The following is a 23,275-nucleotide window of genomic DNA, read 5'->3' on the forward strand; positions in this document are numbered from 1 at the left end:
GTGGAGGGCGTTCTCCTGTCCTACCACTCAGGACTGCTGGGGAAGATGAAGCTCAGAGGGAAGGTACATGCCACATGGAATTAAGAAGTCCACCACTGCGTCTGCGTACACAGTGATGGGATGGACTGCTGTTCTCACAGCAACAGAACCATCTCCACTCAGGATATCACCCAACATTGGGAGATCCACTCTTCTTACAGCAATTCCCCAAGGCCTCTCGGGGGTGGAAGGGAACAGATTCTGGAACTGGATGTCAGATCAAGTAGACTTTTCCTGGACGGGGCAGGGACCACCGGTCTCTTGGCCTTTACTCTGCTTCCTGGTTCCAAGACGATCCTTCATAGGGCTCAAGATGGGAAGAAGGGCTAGAGATGAGAATCAGGGTCTCTGGGAGCAAACCTCATGGAAGAGACGAGAGTAGAGCCCTTGTATCTCAGGAGACTCACTCCCACCGGAAGTCCTGCCCAACGGTTTCATAAAATTTAATATTATAAGGTCTATAAAATTCCCGGAGCTGGTCTATGACCTCAGGGTCGATCTGGACATGAGTTCTCCCTTTTGATTTGCCCAGGCATCGCGGCAGGAGGGTAGATTCTGGTTTTTTCAAGCAAGGGAATCCTTTGGTCTTGTTGAAATAGAAGTGCTTGTCTGTGATGAATCGCTTGATGCCAAGGAAGTCCTGGATGCGCCCCATCTCACCAGCAGGGTCAGTGATGAGCCGCTCACCACTGACGAAGTGTATCTGGGCCAGTGGGAAGTACCGCAGCCAGCTCTCCAGGTGCAGTGCATACATGCCGATGCGGATGGCATTCCAAGACACGTCCACCAGGCCCAGGCTGCGGTTGCGGAAGGACAGGCCCTCGAAGGTGGGGATGTCTGGCTTCTTGGAAAGCGTCTGCGTGTAGTCAGAGATGGCACGGGTCACAGGGTTCCGCACCACCACAATCAGCTTGGTATCCCTTGACATGTTGAAGATCCGTCGAGGGGCTTCTTGAGTAACGAAATAGCTGGGCGTCTTCTCTAGTGTGATCTGGGTCTCCAAGGTCCTGGGCATCAGGCTCCTGGGGGACAGAAGCAACACATTATCAGAGAGCATGACTGGTTTTGGTACACGGCTGTTAGCTCCCTCCATTTGGTGACCCATGAAGGCCCCTATCTCTCTCTCTCTCTCGTCCCATTTGAGTTTCTTACTTGGTGAGGAACTCACTTCAACTCATGTTGAATTTTTAAAATATATTTAACAAGGGCTTCTTTAAGGCAGAAGCAAACTGAATATCTGTTACTACAGGTTAAACAATTTTTTTTAACCAACCATTAGAGTCCATTAGATCTATATGTATTAACATGCAATGATTTTTAACATACAGTAAGCCTCTGTATCTATGGGCTTTATAGCTACAGATCCAACTAACTGTGGATTGAAAATATTTGGGGAGGCCAAATGGCCTGAGTTTGGACCCCCAGAATCCATGTAAAGATGGGTATCTGTATGTTTGTAAATACTAGCACTCTTATTTAAGATGTGCAGAGTAGAGACTCTCTGGAGGCCACTGGCCAGCTAGCTTGGTATATGCAACAGACAAAGAGAACCTGCCTCAAACAAGTTGGAATATGAGGAATGGTACTTGAGGCTTTTCTCTGATCTCCACATACATGGCTTGTTAAACACACACACACACACACACACACACACACACACACACACACACACACACACTGTATACACACACTCACGCTAAAAATATTTTAGGAAAATATATACATGCTAAATATATACAGATGTTTCTTTGTATACAATACTTACACTGTATTATGTACTATAAGCCAGTCACCTAGAAATGATTCAAAGACTACCTGAGGGTGAGTGTGGGGTACAGACTTCAGTATCCACAGAGTATGGTATTGTGGCTACTTACAACAAGGATGACCCTACACTTTACAATGAAGAAAGACCAAATATGGTCTCTTATCTAAAGAAGGAGACACAGGGATCTGGTAATTGTAGCTAGTGCTGTGGGGGAAACTGTATGTGGGTGGGGAGAGCCAGGCAATCGGGGATAAATGAGAATTACATTTGATTGTATAATCTTTTACGCTGCTTGAAATTTTTAATGTGTTTGTTATGTATTCAAAAATACAAAGTAAGCCGTTGAGTATTATCCTGGCAAAAAAAAATTTCTTCAAATATATTAAAGTCTTTTTTTTTGAGGAGCAAAAAGCCTGTTTTTGCAAGAATAGCAATGGTTATAGAAATGAGTTCTGACGTCTTCTGTGGAAGAACATGTGAATTATACCCTTTGTGTAGTCTGCATGAAGCACAGACCTCTCCAGGCTGGTAGCAACCCCAGGCAGAGCCAGGCAATGCAGCCATCTTTCCCTTGCTTTTTTAATTTTCCGGTTCTGCTTGGGACTTCAAGGGATGAAAGTAGGAGCTCTGCAGTCTCCCTTCCAGATGCACCTCTCTCCGGCCTTGATGGAGAACACCCCTCATTCCCATTGATACTTTCCCCTGAAGGTCATGTCTTGTCTTTAAACCAGAATTTCTTGCTGGAGGCTGCACTTGAACATTACATAAGGATGCAACTTTTTCTTTCTTCCTCTCTGGTTCTTTGTTAGTTTGTTTCTTTCTCCCTGACACCTCTCTTTAAACAAAGATCTCTGGGGCTCTTTCCATTCTAAACCAATCAATTCAAAGTATTCTGGGCTAGGTCTGTTTTAAAGTTCCTTTTTTAAAGTTCACACTGAGTCAGATGAGGCCAAGAGGAAAGCAGAGCCAAGACAAACCCTTTTCCCAGTTCTACTGCCCAGCAACAGTGCACACCATCAGCCCCTAAAGCATCCATCCTCACTGTGCGACACAGACTCTCCATTCCCTGTATTCTCTATTCCTCCTATCGCCTCCACCTGGCCTCATGGCTTCCCAACTTCTGCTCTGTCTCCAGCTTTTTTTTTTTTTTAAGACAAAGAACCTCAATGTTTATTTAGTTGTTAGATTTCCTCAATTTAATGATATCCTTCTATTTGCCATGATAAACCCTATATACTAATATCCATTTGTTATTATTCTTCTCCCATTTATTCATTTTTTTATTTAGAGAATACTTTATTAGTTTTTGTAATCAAACCCACGTAGATAAGACCTTACATATTTAATACAGTGCCTTACCCCTGTACAAATGGAAAAAAAATTAAGTTCATCATTTCTAGACCAATATGGCTGTTAATTTCTGTACAATGCCAACTCAACATGGTAAACTGGGATACTTTTTTCCAAAGTTCTGTTTCCAGCTTTTGTTTGCTTTCCTTTAGAGGTTCTCAACCTTCCTAATGCTATGGCCCTTTAATATGTTGTGGTGACCCCCAAACCACAAAATTACTTTCTACTTCATAACTCTAATTTTGCCACTGTTATGAACCATAATGCAAATATTTGTGTTTTCTGATGGTCTTAGGTGATCCCCATGAAAGAGTTGGTGGACACCCCCCCAGAAGGGTGGGTCTCAACCCATAGGTTGAGAATAACTACTTTAAAAATTCTCATAGTCAAACTTTGGGCCTTGTCATTGAAACTGTCATGATTCTAAAATGTTTCACCCTGTGATTTATTTTAGGGCAGTGAAATGAGTTCAGTGAGGCCTCTCGCAAAGACATATCCACATAGAACCTGTGAGTGTGACTTAACTGGGAGAAAGAGTCCATGGAGATGTAAAAGCGAAGTCCCCCATCCTGGATGTGTGGGACTCAAATCCACAATGGTAACCTTAGACACATAGGAAAGAGGGTATTCTGGCATAGTAGTTAACCTGAAGGCCAAGAACAACACAGTTGTCACCAAAACCATGACAGGCACAGAGCAGAGATCTTTCACAGCACATACTGGAAGCTGCCCCTGATAGCAGCTTCAAACCTCCAACAAGGTGGGAAGAATCACTCCCCTTGCTTCACTGTTACCTGGTTTCCAGTCTGGCATGGCCTCCATGGGAAATGACTTTGTCTCCTTTCACCTTTTACCACAGTTCCAAACTCATTATACCTGCCCTCAAACTTATCTATGAGCCTCTTGATTTCACTTTCTTCCATATTCTGGACCCAGTGAACAATAATTTTAACATCATATATATATATATATATATATATATATTCAGTCTCTAACAATGCAGCATTCCAACTGTTCATCCCTTTCGATTCTGTGCCCGAGTTTCCAACCAATAGATAGAACTGCCTTCAGACAGTTAGCAGTTCTTGCTTTGGTTGAACCCTCAGCTGTGTGTACAGCATGCCCTGTCATTCTGCAATGTTTAAAATTCTCACTGTAAGCTCCCAACCCTGCTCCTCTTACCCACCCTTAATATGGGACTAGTGTCCTCCACACAAGGAAGATAAGCTCTCATATCCCAATTCTTTCAATTTTCCTCTATCCCATATTGAAACTGACTTTTTCCAGGCCCATTCCCAGACCTTCTTACTAGTTTCAGAGAACAATGTGTGCTGGGCTCATGGATTCACCTATGAGAGCAAGGTGTGTTGGGCTCATGGTTTACCCATGCTCATCCCACTTCCTCAGGCTTCTCTGAATACCCATCCTTAGGCCCCATATTCACCGTGCAGGAAGACTGATGCAATCAAGACCCAAAATCCGTATCAGCCCATATGGGCTGAAAGTTTTAATAGTGGTTATTAGTATGGAGTGGACCAAGTTTTAAATGTGGGATATCAAGCCAGGTATGGTAGCATGTCTGTAATCCCAGAACTTGGAAGGCAGAAGCAGGAGGATTATGAATTTGAGGGTAGCCTGGGCTACATAGTGAGACTCTTCTGTCTCAAAAGAAGAGAGAAGGGATGGAGGAGTTAAAACAACCCCAAATGCATTTCATTAGAATCTTTGGATGGAGTTTCCTAGACATATACTTGGTATACATTATAATTAGACAAGCAGGGGTTTATGATGAGAGTAGACACATTGCATATGTGGGGCAGGACACTTAAACCACCTCTAATGTTTTTCCAAACTGTGTGGGTGTTATTGATGCAAAGGTCTTCACCAGCATAGAGACTTGGTGCTTGGCAGACCATTAAACATAATTCTTTGCAATATCCTTTAGTGCAATAGGGAATATCTGAGAGGGAAACTGTGGAGGCAGCATTTCCCAAGCCTTAGTTGCACAGCTGTGAACTTTTGCCCTCAGTATCCATTAACATCTCCCCCTTTACTAGTTTGGAAAAATCCTGATCAATTCTGGTGACCTCCAGAGTAGCACAGTATCCCCCAGCTGGACACTAATAGACAGTCTACTATTCTAATTCCTAATAGACACGTCAGTTGCAAAATCAATATGATCAGTGCTAAAATAAAGGGGTCAAGCTATGGGATGGATAGTTGGCTCAATGGGCATGAGCTCTTTCTGTGAAAGCATGAGGCTCTGAGTTTGGATTTCAGTAACTACAAAAGTTGCCAGGTGTGGCTGAGCATGCCTGCAACCACAGTGCTATAGAGGCAGTGGAGACATGAGGATTGCTGGGGCTTGCTGGAGGCCAGTCTAGCTCCAAGAGCAGCAACAGACCCCATCTCAAGGGAATAAGGGGTGGGGGGGGTGTTAGAGCAGGACAGCCAAGGTCCTTCTCCAGCTCTCTCTCTCTCTCTCTCTCTCTCTCTCTCTCTCTCACACACACACACACACACACACACACACACACACAGACACACACACATGAGAGCCAGATTGTAGGTAAGTTAACAGTAGTCGAGCCAAAAGATGAAGGGCTCCTGTGCACAGAAACATTTCTCTCTCTCTCTCTCTCTTCAAAGAATATTCTTGAATATTCATTTCTCATTAGGTCATTGGAACAGACCACTAGAGCCTGTGATGATACTGTGAGTAGAGGCCGGATGTCCACCTCCATGCTTTCCACACATGGGTGGGGACATGAGACAGCACCTTGAAGTCTGTTTTTCCTCCTTGTCACAGATGAAATTTTGCTTGTTTACAGTTTCTAGCAAACAGTGCAATGCTTCTCCCACTGCATATCTCTCTTGAGTCTCTGTATTCCTTCTTTTCTATATAGTGCTGGAAAAAAATACCAGGAGACTATTCCTACACTTGCTGTTTGGACTTATCAACCATCTGTTGTTTTAACTTGTTCAGCAAGGATTTTCCCTATAGCCAGTCACAGTCTGGATTTTCCTTTATGGAATTGAACTGTCCTTCTAGCTTTGGACAAAGTCTTGTATACACATACACACTCTTGTGTGCGTGCACATGCACACACACAGACATGCTTCTGTGTGTATATGTGTGTGGTCTTCCTTCATGTATGTCTGTGTACCATGTGTTTGCAGTGCCCATGGAGTCCAGAAGAGAACATTTGTAACATAGAGTTACAAATGATTGTGAACCACCCCCCATGTGAGTGCTGGTTGAACTCCGGTCCTCTGGAAGAATAGTTGGTGCTCTTAACTGCTGAGCCACCACTATAGCCCTTCTCTATATATTTGAGATTTAAATGGAGCAAACAACCTCTCTAATCCAGCAATGTTCTGAATTTCTCAGCCTCTTTCAAAATTCCCGACTTTCTCCAATCTGTTCTGGATCTCCCCAATAGACTATCTCCCATTTCTCTCCTTCTCCATAATCATCCTGAATGACCTACTTCCTCTCCCGGCCTTTAGTCATCACGTGGGAGGTGATTCATAAGTTGACAATGGAAGCTGTAACTTCAGCTTTTCTGAGTTCTAAACTGCAGCGTCTGACTGTCTGTGGACTGGACACTTCACCTTAACAGCCGAACTCACTAGCTTCCTCCTCAAATCAAATGGCTTTAAAGACAGGAAAACAAACAAACAAACAACAACAAAAACCCAACCAGGCCTGCCTTCCTAGCCTTCCCAAGTCTGTGTCCTCCTGGCCTAGTCAGCAAGTGTCCACCCCTGTTTTCTCTCTGCTATCATAGACCCCCCTCTCACGTGCATGCTTCTACCGGCTTCAATCCATTCTGCCACCAGGGGAAACTCTAAAGCAAATCCAATCAACTCAAGTCTCAGTGGTTCTTTTGAATAAAGCCTGTATTCTGTGGAATATGAGCTCCCTGCCTTTCTAGCATTAATCCCCATCACTTCCCGGTAGGATGATGGTCATGCCACACCAAACATAAAACCCACACTTGCAACACAAGTGTTTTTTTTCCTATGTTTTTTTTCCTGCATTTGTTTTTTTGTGGGTACACATGCATGTGCATCTCTGTGTGTACACACTTGCAGGTGGAGGCCAGAGGTCAACCTCAGGCTGTTATTCCTCATGCATTTGTTCACCGTGGGCTTTTGAGACCTGGTCTCTAATTGGCTTGGAGTTTACCAGTTCAGCTAGGCTTCTGGCCATGGATCCCCAGGGATCTGCCCATCTCAGTTTCCCGGGTATGGAGATTGCAAGCATGTACCACCACCACACTGGGTTCAGCTTTCTGTGTAGATTCTGAGGTTAGAACTCCTCTCACTTGTACAGCAAGCAATTTGCTGGCTAAGCTGTCTTCACACTCCTGGATTTTTAATTTTTCAAGGCTTGGTACTGGCTTTTGTCTTGCTTGTTCTGATGAATGCTTCCCCACCTTTACAAATCTAAACTGAAGTCACACATCTGTGACCCTTCCTTGTCATCTCTTGGTATTTTATATTCATTAGCATCACTCTGTCTTTTGGTAATTATCTCTTATGTCTCTTTTTGTTTCCAAAGATTATTAGCTATTTGGACATGCCTCTTGTTTACTTTTGCCTTTGGAGTATAATCCAGACCACTATCATTTCTCAATGAGTGGATCCAAGATTCAATATCAGAAATAGGCCTGTTGGGAAGTGTCCTGTGTTAGTCAGCTTTCTGTTGCTGACTATGTTGACAACATAATGTCCTACATAATCAACTTATAAGGAAACACGTTTATTTTGGCTCACAGTGTTGGACAATTCCATGTGTGGTGAATGGGCTCCATTTGTTAGGGCCATGGGTGAGCATGTAGGAGACACATGGTTGAGGAAGGTTTCTACTTCACAGGAGGGAAACACAAAAGGACCTGACGCTAACACCCTCTTGGAAAGCACACTTCAGTGACCAAAGGAGCTCCCACTAGGCCCCACTTCTTAGAGGTTCCTCCACCACCACCAGCACCATAGACTGGGAGCTAAGCTGTTAACTGTCCTTTGGAGGGCACAGTTGCAAACCACAGTGTGGCTTATGAGTCCTCAGATATCAGTACTAGTTAATAAGTTTAGTACTTATTTAGCATTCTGGCAGAGGAGGGCCTTGGCAGAGAATCCTAGGAGGGTTTTTTTTTTCCCCATTGTTTTTAAGGTGTCCTTGTGACCTTGGGTGCCATGGACTAAGGAGGGAAATCAAAGCCATACTTTATCACACACTCCAGATGCAGGATGGAAAAGGAAATGCAAAGGCAGGCCTCCCACAGGGTTTCTGTGTTGCCCTCCGCACTTGCTCCCTAGATCAAGGCTCAGCACTGTGCCTGGTGACCATCCTGGGAGCTCCTAGAGAAGTACTTCACCTGGATCCCAAGCCACACTAATTCAATTAGAAATTGCGAGCACAGGGCCCAGGAGCCTCAATATGAAAGCTGATGTTTCTAGTGGGAAAAGAAGCACGGTATAGACTGTGGGTTCCTGTGCCACACAGCCTTCACTGGAGCTGTTCATGAGTAAGGGCTACATTGTGCCTCATGCTGCTTCCCTATACACCCCTACTCAGTGAGAATGGGGTAAGTGTCTACAGCTTGGTAGTTTGAGTTTCTATAGACAAAGTCTCATGTATTCCAGGCTGGCCTCAAACTTGCTTTGTAGTCAAGGGTGACCTTGAACTTCTGATTTTCTTGCCTCCACCTGACAAGTGCAGGGATCACAGGTTTGTGCCACCGCGTGAGGTTTATATGGTTCTGGGGATCAAACCCAGGGTGTGCATGTAGGCAGGCATTCTATCAACAGAGTCACATCCCTAGCCCCCAATCCGTTTTAATAGCAATATTTAGAGTCCCTACCACCATGGTAGGGCTGTAAACTCTCCGAGTTTGGATCGCTGCCTTGTCCATTGCTGTATTCACAGCACTGCAGATGACTTGACTCTGAAAATACCCATTGAGGAGAGCAAGAGAAAGAGATTGCTTTCATTTGGGAAGAATGAGATAGGAGGACAATGCATTGCTACATCGTCCCCCACAACTCAGAATTCTGTGCCGTGGTATCTAAAGGAAAAAGGCAAATATCTCCTGCAGAACTTACTAGAGAGAAAAATCCAAATTTGTTTTCCAGACATGACAAGATAGTTGGGGAGCACCTTAAGGGAGGACGATTTATTTTAGATCATGACTCCAGCGGTCATGAGCAGCTGGCTCCGTTATTCCTGCATTGAGGCAGGATCATCATGGTGGGGAGAACATGAAGGACTGAGCTGCTTGCTCAACAGCTGAGCTGTTTGGGACCCTGACAACCTATAGGAAACAAGACTCATGTGTAGAGCCTTCTGCCAGAGGAGGAAGCCACCAGTGTTTGTGGGAAGCTAAGCTTAGGTGCAGCCCAACATGGGAAGTGGAAGACTTCACCTCTCCAGTCCTAGTTGGCCCACACAGCTGTTAACGTCTTAAGGAGGCAAACTGTACTACACATGCCTTTACATCCCTGCCATATAGTAGGTGTTAAGTAAATGCTTCCCCAGTCAAATGGAAAGGGGGTTGCAGAGACATGATATGACCTTCAAAATTCTGCCATCTCCCCAGTGAGCTACTTTTCCAACAATGCTCCAGGGCTTTCCAGCCATTCATTTTGAACTCATCAATGGATTAACCAACTTGGTGATGACATAAGTGCCAGATTTCCTCTGTGCCCACTCTATAGCACCACTCTCTGGGGACCAAGCACTTCCTATCCAAACCGTGATAGCTTTTCATCATCCTGGGGCTCTCTGGAAATGAGATTTCTGACTCACATTGGCCACCCAGCAGTACACAGATGGCTTCCTCAGCTTCCACTGTCCACACAAGGTATATCCTGCACACAAGGGCCTGTTGAAGCTGGGCATTATTGGGAACACAAAGTAGGCACGCCTATGCTTATTTCAGACAGTCTCTGGCAGGTTTCCTATTTGTTAAACCTGTGTGTTCTGCACTTGTGTTCTGGAAGGCCCAGCTGCCTGGGGGACTTTGGTGATTTATTAGCTCCTAAGTGGGCAACGAGGCTCCTTGAAAAGCACGGCGGTCTCCAGAGGGATAATTAGCAGCTGCAGTGGAGGGAAGAGGCCTTGTTGCAAAGAGCATATTCTGAAAGCAAACCTGCTAAACCTCCGTGCCCATCCAAGCTCCAGACACCTGTGGCCATTTACCCTTTGGCTGGGGTAGACCCAGCCTGTGTCAAGAGGCCACTTCCTTCCGTGTCTAGAGCAGCAAACCCTTACTGATAAGTGACCCAGGAGCAAAATACTCAATTCCATTTTAAACACTACCAGTCACTCTCTATTGCCCATATGATACTAAACTAGATAGCACGTCCATGGCTGTTTTGATCCTGGCCATGGCCACTGCTGGGCTCCAGCCAGAGTGGACTATTCAAAGTCTACTCTATCTTTCCCTAGGCTGTTTTTCATGATGAGGGGCCTCTGATATGTGTCCTTTGCACCAAGCATTTCTTTACCTATGTAGCATATTATTGCCTCTACCAGGAAGCTTTTTATGGCTGCTCTGCCATTTTCTTTGCCTAGAGGAGTGAGACATTTGTTTCTATTCTTTATAATCCCACGGTACCTGATATAAAGATGGCCCATTCTTGACACATTATCTGAGTCAAGCATCCCCTAATGCCTGGTCCCTAAAGTCAGTAATCCTGACTGGCATATCTCTGCATCAATGAGGCCTATTCATGTACCAGCATACGTTCAGGTGTTCATTAATTAAACAAGCATTCATTTAGCACCTGATACATTCCAGGGACACAAAGATATGTCAACCACACCTTTATTTTTTCTCATAAGGAGTTAACAGCTTTGGGGTCAAACTGGGACCACAGTAGGGCAGGAAGGGGGGGGCTTCATAATAACTCAGCTTCCCACAAGAACTGGCCACTTTATTCTCTGGCAGAGGGTCTATGTCTGCAAATAGTTTCTTGTAGGTCCCCAAAGACCCATTTAGGTCATCTTGGCACCCAAAGCCCAGCAACCAGTCATCTGTTATCCCCTAACTGCCAAGGATGCTCTCCTCATTGCCCTAAAGATAGGAAGTCAATGTTATTGGCAGTCGGTGGTTATCAGCAGAGATCCATAACTGGTCAAGAGGCAGAGAGTAAGAGAGAGTGGAATGCTCAGCCCTAAGAGGAACATGTATACCTCAACCTTCCTATAAAGGCTCAGGGATCATTTCAGAAGAAGGGCCAGAAGGAGTGTAAGAGCCAGAGAGAGTGCATGACTTCAAGGAGACAGTGTTTTCCTGACACAACAGGGTAGCTGCACATACGAACTCACAGTATTGTGACAGCGAGCACAAGACCTGTGCAAGCCCAAGCCAGATCAAATCCAGCATGCAGAAGAGTGCTGGGCATGAAGTCCCATCCAGGCTGTGGAGATATTAACAATTGTTGGCTGCTGGAAAAGAGAGAGACAGTTTCCCCTAAGATAGCAGCCCCTGAGAAGTCAACCACTTTCTGGTGGAAGATCACATATTCGGGAACATTTGGGCAGTACAGATTAGCCTTGAGAGGGACAGGAGGACACAAAGTTGGGTGGGAAGGGAAGGGGTTGGGTCTAGGAAGAGTTGGTGGAAGGGTGAATATGATAAACATAGTGTATGAAGTTCTCAAAGAACCAATACATTGTTTTAAGAAAGAAGATTGGTGGAGGGGTGGAGGTAAGGGATGTTTCTCTGGAGATAAAAACAACAGGCGATACAGCCCTGGGCAGGGCCCTCCTAGTTGTTGAGAGGAGACAGCATTACCTAGTCTCTGCCCCTTATGTTGTGACTTAGTTTTCAAAGGTCTCTAGTAAAGCCATATTTGAGAATTGTAGGATTTGTCTTGAATTCCACTGTATGGGTACAAACATGACACAGCCATACAGGGAACATAGGGTTTTTTGAATGACCAGTCATACATTCAAAGTCTTCAATTTTGGAATTCAAGAGACTTTTTACTTTTATTATTTATTTATTTTTACAAAATTTCCAGGACTTTCTCATCATAAGGAATGGATACGCAGCAGATGTCAGTCACGTACAGGGTCATGTAACACAAACCTAGACAGGAGCAAGCTGGAAACTGCCGCTTAGCCTATTGTATATCAGCCAAAATCTCTTCTAAGCTCAGAGACAGAATCCTCTTGGTCCAACTTTACAATTGCCCCACCTAGCAGCAGCTTTCCTGGTTCCTGTTTGGGGGCTGTGGTGAGTGGGGCTCTGAGAACTGAGGGAAATCACCAACGCAACACTGCTGCAGTCTGGATTCAAATGCAGCCTCAGCGCTGGAGGAAAACGTGAGAACATGAAAAATTCATCTTGGCACTAAGACAGCCTTTCTAGGCATGAGACAAAAACCATGGAGAAGTTAAAGCACATTAGAGAAATAAGTCTCTGCAATAAGAAAGTATCACAAGGAAAAGGAAAACAACAAAATTGGCAAATTCTTGTAGCATGTCAGCTGGGAGCACAGAGGATGGTTTCATATTTTTCATTTACATATTGTATATATTTTCTCTTGCTCCTTACAAATAACAAGAACTGGAGAAACAGCCAGTAGAAGAAAGGGACACAGGTCACGAGAAAAGAACTAACAGAAAAAGCCACCGATGGAATGTAAGTACATGAACACAGTCCTGGTCTGTCTCAACACATTCATTTAAAGGAATGCAAATTAAAATCATAACGAAATCCTGTTATTCACCTATAACATGGATCATTTATCCTCTTACAATGTGGTGTGTGTGGAGAGGGGAGAGAGGAGGTACACATGCACGTCACATTGTGTTTGTGGCAGTCAGAGGACAACCTCAGACATCACTTCCATCTTGTTTGAGACGAGGTCTCTTGTTCACTGTTCTGCATGGCAGGCTAGCTGGCCTGCTCTTGGAGTCTCCTGTCTCCATTTTCCAGCTTGCCCAGTAGGAGTACTGGGGTTGCAGACACATGGCTTTATATGGGTTCTGAGGGTCTGAACTCAAATCCCCACACTTGCTCAGCAAGCCCTTTGCCCACTGAGTCATCTCCCCAGCCTTGGGCTGTATAAATGGTGACAACTGTAATTTAACAAGGGTGTGAAGGAAAGCCCCCCTGCCTTAGTGGGGCACAAATCAATGCACTTTTAGGAGGGCCGTGAGACATTACCTGTAATGTCTGAAGTTCACATCCTCTTAATAAGGCCATTGCATTCCTGGAAATTTATCTGCACAAATGTGTAAAGACGTGGGGGTGGGGTGGGGATGCTCACTGTGGTAATTGTGATGGAGATGGAGAGGCATCCAACAGAGATTGCCCCTCTTCCCTCCTTGGGACCTCCTCCCCTCTAAGACCCTTTTGCACTGTCCCCACAGTTCCATGGGGACTACCTTTCTTCTTACCACACCCAAGTGGGAACCATGGCTGGGTCTTGACAGGAAGAGTGAATGGAAATGTGATTTGTTGCTTCAAGGCCAAGGTGATAGTACAATGGGACCATCCTCTTCCCTGTCTTTTCTGATGCAGAAGACTCTAGAATGAGACAAGTTCAACAAACAGGAGGGGTGACCATCTTCCTATAACTGGGAAATGCACTCTCTGAGCTACAGTGAGCCAGGGACAAGCATCTTGTTTATTTGTTTAAGCTTTATTATAGCAGCAAGCATGAACCTAACTACCACATGTTGTGTGTAAAAGATGAAGACTGGGAACAAAGCCGGGTGGCCATTAGTAGGATGTGGTTTAAATAAACTATAACAAGGCTGTACCATAAATTATAAAGTGGCTGTTAAAAGCAAGACAGACCTATTTAAAGACAGACATGGAAGAGAGTCTAGGATGTATCATTAAGTGGAAAAGGCAAGTTGCAGTCAGGTTAATGTGACCCTATTTGCGTTCAAAATCTACATACATATGCTGGCGTGTATATGCGTGCGACTCTTCTAAAGTGATGCACAGGACATTGTTAGCAGAGCTTACATTTGGAGAATGACCTTGGGAGGTCTGCAGTGGATGGTGGTGTACAATGGGAATTTATTTTCACCTTTAGCTTTATGTGCGTATGGACTTGCTTCTCTTCTTGACAGTGAGCACGTTCTCTTTGTCATTAAGAAACACTAGCTTATGAAAAGCTATTTTTAAAAGTCTCCATTGATATTATTTAGCAAGACGAATGCCTGCATTGCAGATTGAGGGAAGGAAGATCATTTGAAGTGGCTGAAGTGTGGGTGGGTGGCGAGGACATGGCAGGCATCTTTTCTCTAGACGCTGGCCCGGATAGAAGGCTGGGGAACCGTGGGTGTTGAGTGTTTTTGCTACTGCATGAGCAGCCCTGAGAAGTTTCCTGGCAACTGGACCTCAATTCTCATGCTCCATCTGTGGCTGAGCCTGGGGACATGAGCTGGAAGTAACTGCATATCTGCCACTCTCTGGGCTTCTCTCCTCTTCTCCTCTCCCCTCTGTCCTCTCCCTCCTCCCCCACTGCCCTTCTCCCTGGGTCAAGCCAGTAAAATCCCTGTGAGGACTCACAATACACAAATCCAGCAGGTGTTAGGAAGGCCCCAAAGGCCTGCTTTTCTATCCTCCAGCTGGAAGCTGACTTGTTGGTCCTTGCTATTGGAGTAGCGGGGTATAAAGGCAGCCCTGGTGATAATGGTGCAAGATATGTATTTGACAAAAGCTTATTGTAATCAGTGCAGTTGAGTAACTGATGTCAGGTAAAGGAGTTGTGCATGATCAGGATTAATAAAAGCAACAACTAGGATTTAAGTCGGGCGGCTCTGATTCCTGGCTCTGTGATGTTTCCACTAGTATCCTCACCAGCAGCAGGCGGATGGCTCAGACTTCCTTGGCTGTCCTGAGGCCTAAGTGAGGTGAGAGCCTATGCTCATCATAAAGCACTGTCCTTCAATGGGCTTCCCATTTTCTATCTGATTTCCCTCCTTGGGTTCAAGTCTTTTTGGGGAGACTAGTACCAGCCCCTCTCCTGCTGCAGTCATTTGTCTGCTATTCTTTCTAGCTGGGGATCTTGAACTAGAGCTTAAAGCTCCCACTTCCTCTCCTTAGTCTCATTCTTCCTCTGCTCATTGCCCCAAATTTCCATCCCATCCCCTTCCCATCATGTCTGTCTTTCTGATCCTACCCTTAAGTGCCAGTTCTAGTGTGGGCGCTTGTGTATTTGTGGGTTTTGTTTTGTTTTTAGAGTAGCCCTGCTGCTCAGACTCATTATGTGGTCAGGAACAACCTTGATTTTCTGATCCTCACAGCTCCACCTCCTGAGTGCTGGGATTGCAGGCATGTGTCATCACACTCAACTGACAATGCCTGGGATGGAACCAGGCAATGTCAGCCCCTAACTCCAACTTTAGTCCTGTTTCATTTCTGCTTCCTATGGCACCTGGAATGTTTACTCACTCCTTCCTCCTTAAAATTTTTTCTTCTTTGCTTTGGGAATGCATACTCCTGGTCTCCATGCCTATTTCATACGAGTTTTTCCAGGACTTTGCACTGCTCTTCGAATGTCTCCATGAATGGCTCATCAACCACCTGTTGTCAAGTGACACCAGTGTCTGAGCTATAAGCAGATCCAATCTGTAACCTTCTCTCTCTGACATTCATCACAGGCGGCTCAGAGTTCTTCTTACACACCTGAGCTTCATCGCTTTTCTTTAGCTAGGGCTGAGCTACTCTAATTCATTCTGATGCAGCTTACCCTTGTATGGTACTCCCTAGTGACATCAGCATCCAGGAAACAAGATAGTAATGGCTTCCAAGTGGCACTGAGAGGGTCATTATCCCCTTTGTGGTTGCCAGGAGTCAGTCTGAGACAGTACACAGACCAACTCCAAGAGAAGCTTTCTCCTGTCCTTTCACGGCTTGGCCACCCCTCCCCTCCTCTTCCTACAGAATGGCAGATCAGCTGTAAAGACCTGAGGAGACAGTAGGGGCCTGGAGCTGACTGCCCTCCCTGTTTCTTCATCTAAAAAATGCTTCTGTCAGAAAACACCTTAGTCAGCTGGTGGCTTCCGTCACAGACTTCTGGCTGCCAACACGAAGGACGTTAGCACACATGGCTAGTCTACCATGCTTCTCTGGCCAAATGACTCTCCCCCTTCTATGTAATGTGATTTAACTCTTTCCCATGTTCTTCAAATCACCAAAGCCTGCCCTTTGCTGATGAGCTTGGCTTGTACTCCAGAGGGAATGGAAACCATGGGGTCAGGTGAACCCAGTGGCTTTGGATGCCAGTCTCCTTAGTGTTAGCATGCTTATCTTTATCATGCTGTGTCCCCGTCTGCAATGTCTACACAACTCCCTTCACCTCCTGTGGTGGGTTCTCAGGCCCACTGAAAAAGAACCAGACAGTCCCCAAGAACTCTGAAAGTTTCCTGGGCACTTGCAAGCTCCCCCAAACAATAATGAGTCAGATATGTATTATATATAATATCACCAAGCTTTACAACCTTACACACCAAGGTTCCCAGAAACATGGATGGATTTGCAGGTCCACAAGTTGGCCCCACTTCCTGCAGCACAACAGTGCCCCCTAGTGGGCAATGATCCTGCTACAGCTGATGGAGCAGACACAGGCAAGTCTCTAGGTACCTTGGGCAACTTGACTGTTGTCTTGGGTCTTGCAAAAGTTGTAGGCACATCAGCTCCTGCGTTAAGCTTCATGGTTGCAAAGGCTGTCAGGGGTTGGCTTTCTGATCACTCAGGGAGCAAGGAGAAGTAGTTATTGTGCTGAGCCCATTGAGGACAGTCAACTCCCCTCAAACAGTGTGTGCTCTGATGTTATTGAAATTGCACATGTGACTTTTGGTTCACTGGTGCTTTTTGTCAGGTTCAAGACTTGCATAAACTGTGCAAGTGTGGATCCTTGGCTAGCTTTGGTGTGGAACAACTCCACATTTAAAAAAAAAAAAAGCTCTAGAAGGCATTCAGGAAACTCAGCAAGCTCAGTTAGCCGCCTCTCTCAAATTCTCCAGCCCTGTCCTGTCCAATCCTAAGACTTTAGTATTCTTTCTGTCCAGCATAGTTAACCCTAGCTCTTTCCATGCCCTACTTTTCTCATCCTCAGATCAAACATCACCACTTTCTGACATGACTTTCTAGTTCCATAGTTTCTTTCTCTCATAGCTGTAAGTACAGGCACGCAATGACTTTGCATATCTGTCTATATATTGCTTTTCTCTCCTGTGAGTCCTCCTCTAAACCCCATCAACAGGAGATAGTATCTTCCTGTCTCTGTGTATCTTTAATCCTTGTCACGGAGCCAATCTCATCACAGGCAAACAAATGGGCATGAATCATAGCCACCAAATATTTTGCTTGTCAAGTGAATAGGATGGGAAGGAATCAGGGCCTAAATCAAAGTGACATAGGCTCCTTGAGGAAAGAGATCTGCTGACGATCTTTACAAAGGATTTCCAGAAGTGTGTTTATATATGGTCTGCAACATACAACTGATTCAGGGATGAAATGGGCTTTAAAAAAAGACAGCTAAGTGTTTATTTTAGCATATTCTAGGAAATTGCCAGAACATCGTAATGAGGACACATATATCCATTCAATAGTCATTTACTAAGCATCTACTGTCTGCCGGCCAGCTCTGAGGTCATGGCTATAAATGGGCACAGGGCTTGCCCTTGTGAAGCTACAGGTTTGGTGGAGGTACTAAAGGGCAAAAGAAAATACTTCATTATAACATGTGAAAAAGGAAAAGGAGAAAACAAAATGAATGAATGAAGTACTCAGAAACCGTGAAGGGGATTGAGAGTCAGGTGTGAGTATATGCTTAGATGCAGGCATCAGCATGAAAAAGACGAGAGGTAGACAGGACCATACCCAGAATGCCCAGGAGGACCAGCTAACTTGCATACAAAAGGGTGAACAATAAGACCATCTCTCAGACAATGTTGGAAAGCAAGGACTGACATCTTAGGTTGTCCTGACTTCCACATGTGTGTCATGTCATGTCCATGGCATGCTCCTGAACACACACACACACACACACACACACACACACACACACACACACACACCAGATGAGGTTAAGACATCACTACAGAGAATCTAAAAGTGCAGGAGTCCCCCACATTGACAGCCATCAAGAGCAGTGCTATCACTGCAGGAAGTAAAATCAGAACACACTTGAGGGTGATATTTTAATTCTAGTGTCAGGGTCCACAAAAGAACTGAGCAGAGAGATGCTGGTACAGGAGACAGAGCAATTGCAGCAATGCATAGTTTGTAGGTAAAATTGAAAGAGGGGCCTAAAACAAATTGGCTAGACATATGAGGGAAGATTTCAATAAGCAGACATTTCCAGGGCAATAAGATGACTCCATGGGTAGAATGAAAGGCTGCTTACTTCTAATGAAATAAACTACACAACCATGAACATAAGCACCCACCCACCCAGCCATTGTCTATCTTATAGAACAACAGCATTGCAAACATCTTAAATGACAGGTAGAAAGCAAGAGTTTTGCAAGCATTATAGACATCTGGCATACGTAAAAGAAACATTTCTACAAAGTCAAGCTGAATAGGGACATCTTAGCTGCATCAAAAGCTAGAAAAAACAACAAAGAAACAAAACTTGGATTACCATCTGTAGAAGTTTGTAGGAAAAAATGAATCCTAATATTTATTATTTAGTCAATTTGCTTATGAGAGTGAAAGAAAGGCATTGTAGAGCACTCAACAGCTTGAAAAAACATCACATCCTGCCCTCCAAAGAGTCCTCTGCAAAAAAAACAACAACTGCCCAAGTGACAGGGTGACAGAGCTTGAGATTGCAGAAGTTGTGCATAAAAGGACAGTAATTAGGGTTAAACTGTATTGAGGCCGATAAGTAATGCTTTTAGCTTCTACTGTCAAAATTATTCTAACAAATGCCATGTGCTCTCATTTACATGTGAAGCTAAAAACCAGCAGATCTCATGGAGGCAGAGAGTAGAATAGTGGGTACCAGAGGCAAGGAAGAGTTGGGGAGTGGGTGACTTGTGGCACGGGAACGGGATGGACAGGAGCGGTGGGGGCTCCTCTGCTGCACAGTGAGGATGACTAAGGTTGACAGCCATCAGCTGTGTGTTTTGAAAGGTACAATGGAGGATTCAAATATGAGGAAAGAGGAGCTTATGCTTTGCAAATGGCTACCAGGACTCCCAGACTCCATGGCACTGGGCACAGAGAAGAGTGGGTTGAGACAAGGGTCGAGAACTGGCAGGCAGGTATATCTAGTTGGAGTGACACGCTTAGGATCTCCATCAAAGAGCCCTCTGAATACAAAGAAATGGATATAAGTAGATGCTTGACACTTGAGTGGCTTTTTTCTCCTCTCTCTCTCTCTCTCTCTCCCTCTCATCTCTCTCCATCATTTTTGTTTGGTGGAACTGGGGTTTGACCCTGTGTCTTATGCTTGCCAGGCATGGATGACTAAGCTATACCACCAGCAGCAAATGGGCGCTGACACAATCTCTCAGCAGCTTGGGGATCACCTATCAGCACAGACCATGGGGGCTTATCCTCGAAAGATGAGGACTGCCAGACTCGATGACACTGGACACAGAGAAAAGTGGACTGGGCACAGATGCTGGCAGCAGACAGGTGGATCTACTTGGGGTGACAGGGGAAGACATCCCCTCAAAACAGAGTGGCCATCAAGTCCTATCTCTCAAAGTTCAATGCATTTTAAAAGTTGCCAAGCTGCATTGAGTTCAATATCATTCCATTGAATACAGAGTTACAACTCAGCGTGGAAATAGGCCAGAAGAAAACGAACATCTCCACAGATTTGAACTTAGCAAATTCAACATCCATTATAAGTGAGGAAAATGATCTTAAGAAGTCAGGAAGCCACATCTTCAACAACCACAAAACAGAACATCTGTCTTGACCCATAGGCCCAGAGCAGGAAGGGAGCAAGATTAGAGCGACAGTTGACAGTTATTGGGAGGCTCATGGTTGGCGTAGTCTACATTCATCTCACATGTGGTATTGCATTTGAGTCTCTCAATACTACCAGGTATGTGTCACTATTAACTTAATGACCTTATCTTTCACTTAGTAAATAAGGTGCAGAGAGAGAAAGGGGGGGAGGAGAACCTGCCTAAGATACTGAAAAGTGGAAGCCAGCATTTCTATTGAGCTGCCTACTCTCAGCACCTCCAGGCTAGGAGCCTCATTAAAGCTAGGCAAGACAAAGATGCCCACTAACACAATTAATATTTAATATTGCTATATAATTTATGGACAACTCAATTAAAACTTTAATAAATGGAGAGATGGGAGATGGGAATGGGTAATGTTAGTAAGACATCAATTCTTCGCAAATGAATCTATAAGTCAAGTGTAATTCCAACCCAAATCCCAAAAGGACTTAAAAATTGAATTTGACAAAATAATTATAAAGTTTCTATTGGATTAATAAATTAATGAAAACAGCCAGTTCATTTTATTAGAAGTAAGAGTGATAGAGGCAGGAAATTGGCACATCCCATATGAATACATGTATGAAAGCTGTCGTAATTAAAACAGTGTGGCTGTGGCTTGGGAGTAGATCAATGGAGTGTGAATAAAAACAGGTCAGAAATGGGTACAGCTGTGGAAAAACAGTCAAAACTTCACTTCAATGGTCCCATCTTTCCTCCTCCTTTCCTTTCTTTTCCTCACTTCCTTCCTTACTGTGGTCAATTTCTTTTATTTTCTCTGTGGTGTTTCTTCCTTTTCTTCTCTTCTTTTTACTCTTTCTTTTTTTATGCGGGGAGGGGGGGGCAGCATTGGGAATCTAAACCAGGGCGTCCTGCATACTAGGCAATTGCTCTACTCCTGAACTACATTCCCAGCCCCAAGGGTAGTGTTTACAGTTACTTGAGAAATTCGGAGTGATTGGGTCTTTGGATAAACAATTAGCCAATTATTTGCAGGGTGGTGGACTTAGAGATTGCTTTATTCGCAGCTTATCCAAATGTTAAGTCAAATTAGCAAAATAATTCAATGTTAAGAAGAAAACAATAGCCCCAGTGAGATGGATCAGTGGGTAAAGGCACTTGCAGAAAAGCCTGAGGACCTGAGTTAAATTCCCAGCATCTACATATCTACATGGTGGATGGCAGGAGAGAACATGACCTCCACATGTCGCGTGCATACCCTCCTCAACTTCTCTCTCTCTTCTTCCCTCCCTCTCTCTCTCTCTCTCTCTCTCTCTCACACACACACACACACATACACACAGACACACACACACACACACACACACACACACACACACACACACACACACACACACACACACACACACAGACACACACACGTGTGAGGGGGTGGGAGAGAACAACCACATAAACAATTACTAATCCAACAGATGCATGTATCCTTGCAAACTGGAAAAGACTTATAACCCAACTACAAAAGAAAAAATGCACAGGGGGATCTTTGGTTCTGACCACAAAATATCCAAAGTTTTACAAAAGAAAATAACAATAATAACAATGACAAAAACATGAAGAGGAAGAACATGCAAATTCCACGCTCCACACAGCTAATATGTTAATGTGCAATATCTTTATAAATCATTAATAAAATCATCTCAAGAGCCAGATAGATGACTCAGTTGGTAAAAGGCTTGCTCTTGCAGAAGACCTGGGTTCAGTTCCCAGCTCCCACACAACTGACCATACCTTCCGTTCCAGGGCCTGCCACACTCTCTTCTGGCTGCCTCAGGCATTGCATGCACGTGATGCACAGCCATACTCGTAGGCAAAATACACATAAAATAAAGTTTTTTTTTTTTAAAAAAAAACCTCAATAGAAAACTGAAGAAAATACCTAATATTCGAAGTTGTTATAAAATTGGCAAAACATTCAAATTCAGTAGCTATCAAAATAATACAAAATAAATCCAAATAAGATGACGTTTTGACCTATCAGACTGTTAAAATTATTTATTATACTCAGAAATGTGTGCCCTATATAGTCATTGGGACGGAAAATAAATTTGTATATTGTGGAAGGCACCACTGGAATGTATCCTGTCAAAATATTGAGATAGTTGTGGAGAGGTATTCAAGGCCACTTAGCATATGTAAGTGGGAAAAATAATAAAGATAATTTAAAGGTAGGTACACAGCTCTGTTATGATTGGTTTAAGGAAATGCTATGCAATGATTATAAACTACACTTTGCAGATGTTTTAGATGGGGAAAAGGCTGATGTTTAGCAAATCTTAAAAAAATGATCTAGGAAATATTTTATACATGTGTATTCAGATATCCAAAGGAAAAACCTAATTTACTCCAAGATAGTCTAGTCTCACATACTCCACCTCACTATAGAACATGCTGTTCCTTGTCTGATGATATTCATATAAAATTCTCCATGTCTCCACTCCCAACGCACTTATAAATTCTCAATAAAAATAGAGCTACAGTACATTTCTGCCAAACAAGTTGTAACAGCAGCTTCAAAGAGAAAATAAGGCATAGACACCTAAAATGTATTAGATGAGGTACAAGGAGAGATTAGGGTGAGCCTCTGGGAAGGGAAACTGGAGGTTCAGGACGGTAAGAAAACTCATTTCTCATCGTGAAACATAATTCCCGAAAGATCTAAAATCGGCACTGTATTCAATAAGAGACAAAAAAAAAATAACCCACAAGTTAAATCTCTTGTAATTTTGATTTTATGGTTAAATTTAAACTAGTTAGATTAAGATTCAATTTAACTTAAAATCAACACTTTGTAATTTCATCCTTGTAATACAAATCGCATCAATTTTGTACCTTCAACTTTTTTCCTCAAGTACCTTCTCCCCCGAATGACTGTAGAAACTGGAAGTTTGAGTATCTTGCTTCTAACATCGTGTGGTTGATGGCAAGCCATTTCATCTGCAAGCCTCAGTCTCCCCATTAAAGAGGATTAAATAAAACCAACTCCGCAGAGCTGTGCAAAGGATTGGGAACAGTATGTGGAAATGTCCCTATGTGTTTGTGCTTAGTGGGCTCCTGTTAGCTGTAGTTACTATCAGCAACCTTGTACCTGCCTGGCACTGGAAGGAGAAGTCAAGCAGAATGCAATTATCCACACTGGAACAAAG

General features: G+C 44.0%; 1 protein-coding gene across 1 annotated transcript in view; it reads right to left on the minus strand.

Annotated features, from left to right (window-relative positions):
* Positions 1-442: 442 nt before the first annotated feature.
* Hs3st2 (heparan sulfate-glucosamine 3-sulfotransferase 2) overlaps positions 443-23,275 on the minus strand; it is a 102,945-nt gene continuing 80,112 nt past the window's right edge. The window contains exon 2 of the mRNA XM_027410352.2: positions 443-1,061. Coding sequence (XP_027266153.2) covers positions 443-1,061 — 619 coding nt within the window. The remainder of the gene's footprint in view (positions 1,062-23,275) is intronic.

The sequence above is a fragment of the Cricetulus griseus genome, chromosome 3, assembly GCF_003668045.3.
Source record: "Cricetulus griseus strain 17A/GY chromosome 3, alternate assembly CriGri-PICRH-1.0, whole genome shotgun sequence".
Taxonomy (NCBI): Eukaryota; Metazoa; Chordata; class Mammalia; order Rodentia; family Cricetidae; genus Cricetulus; species Cricetulus griseus.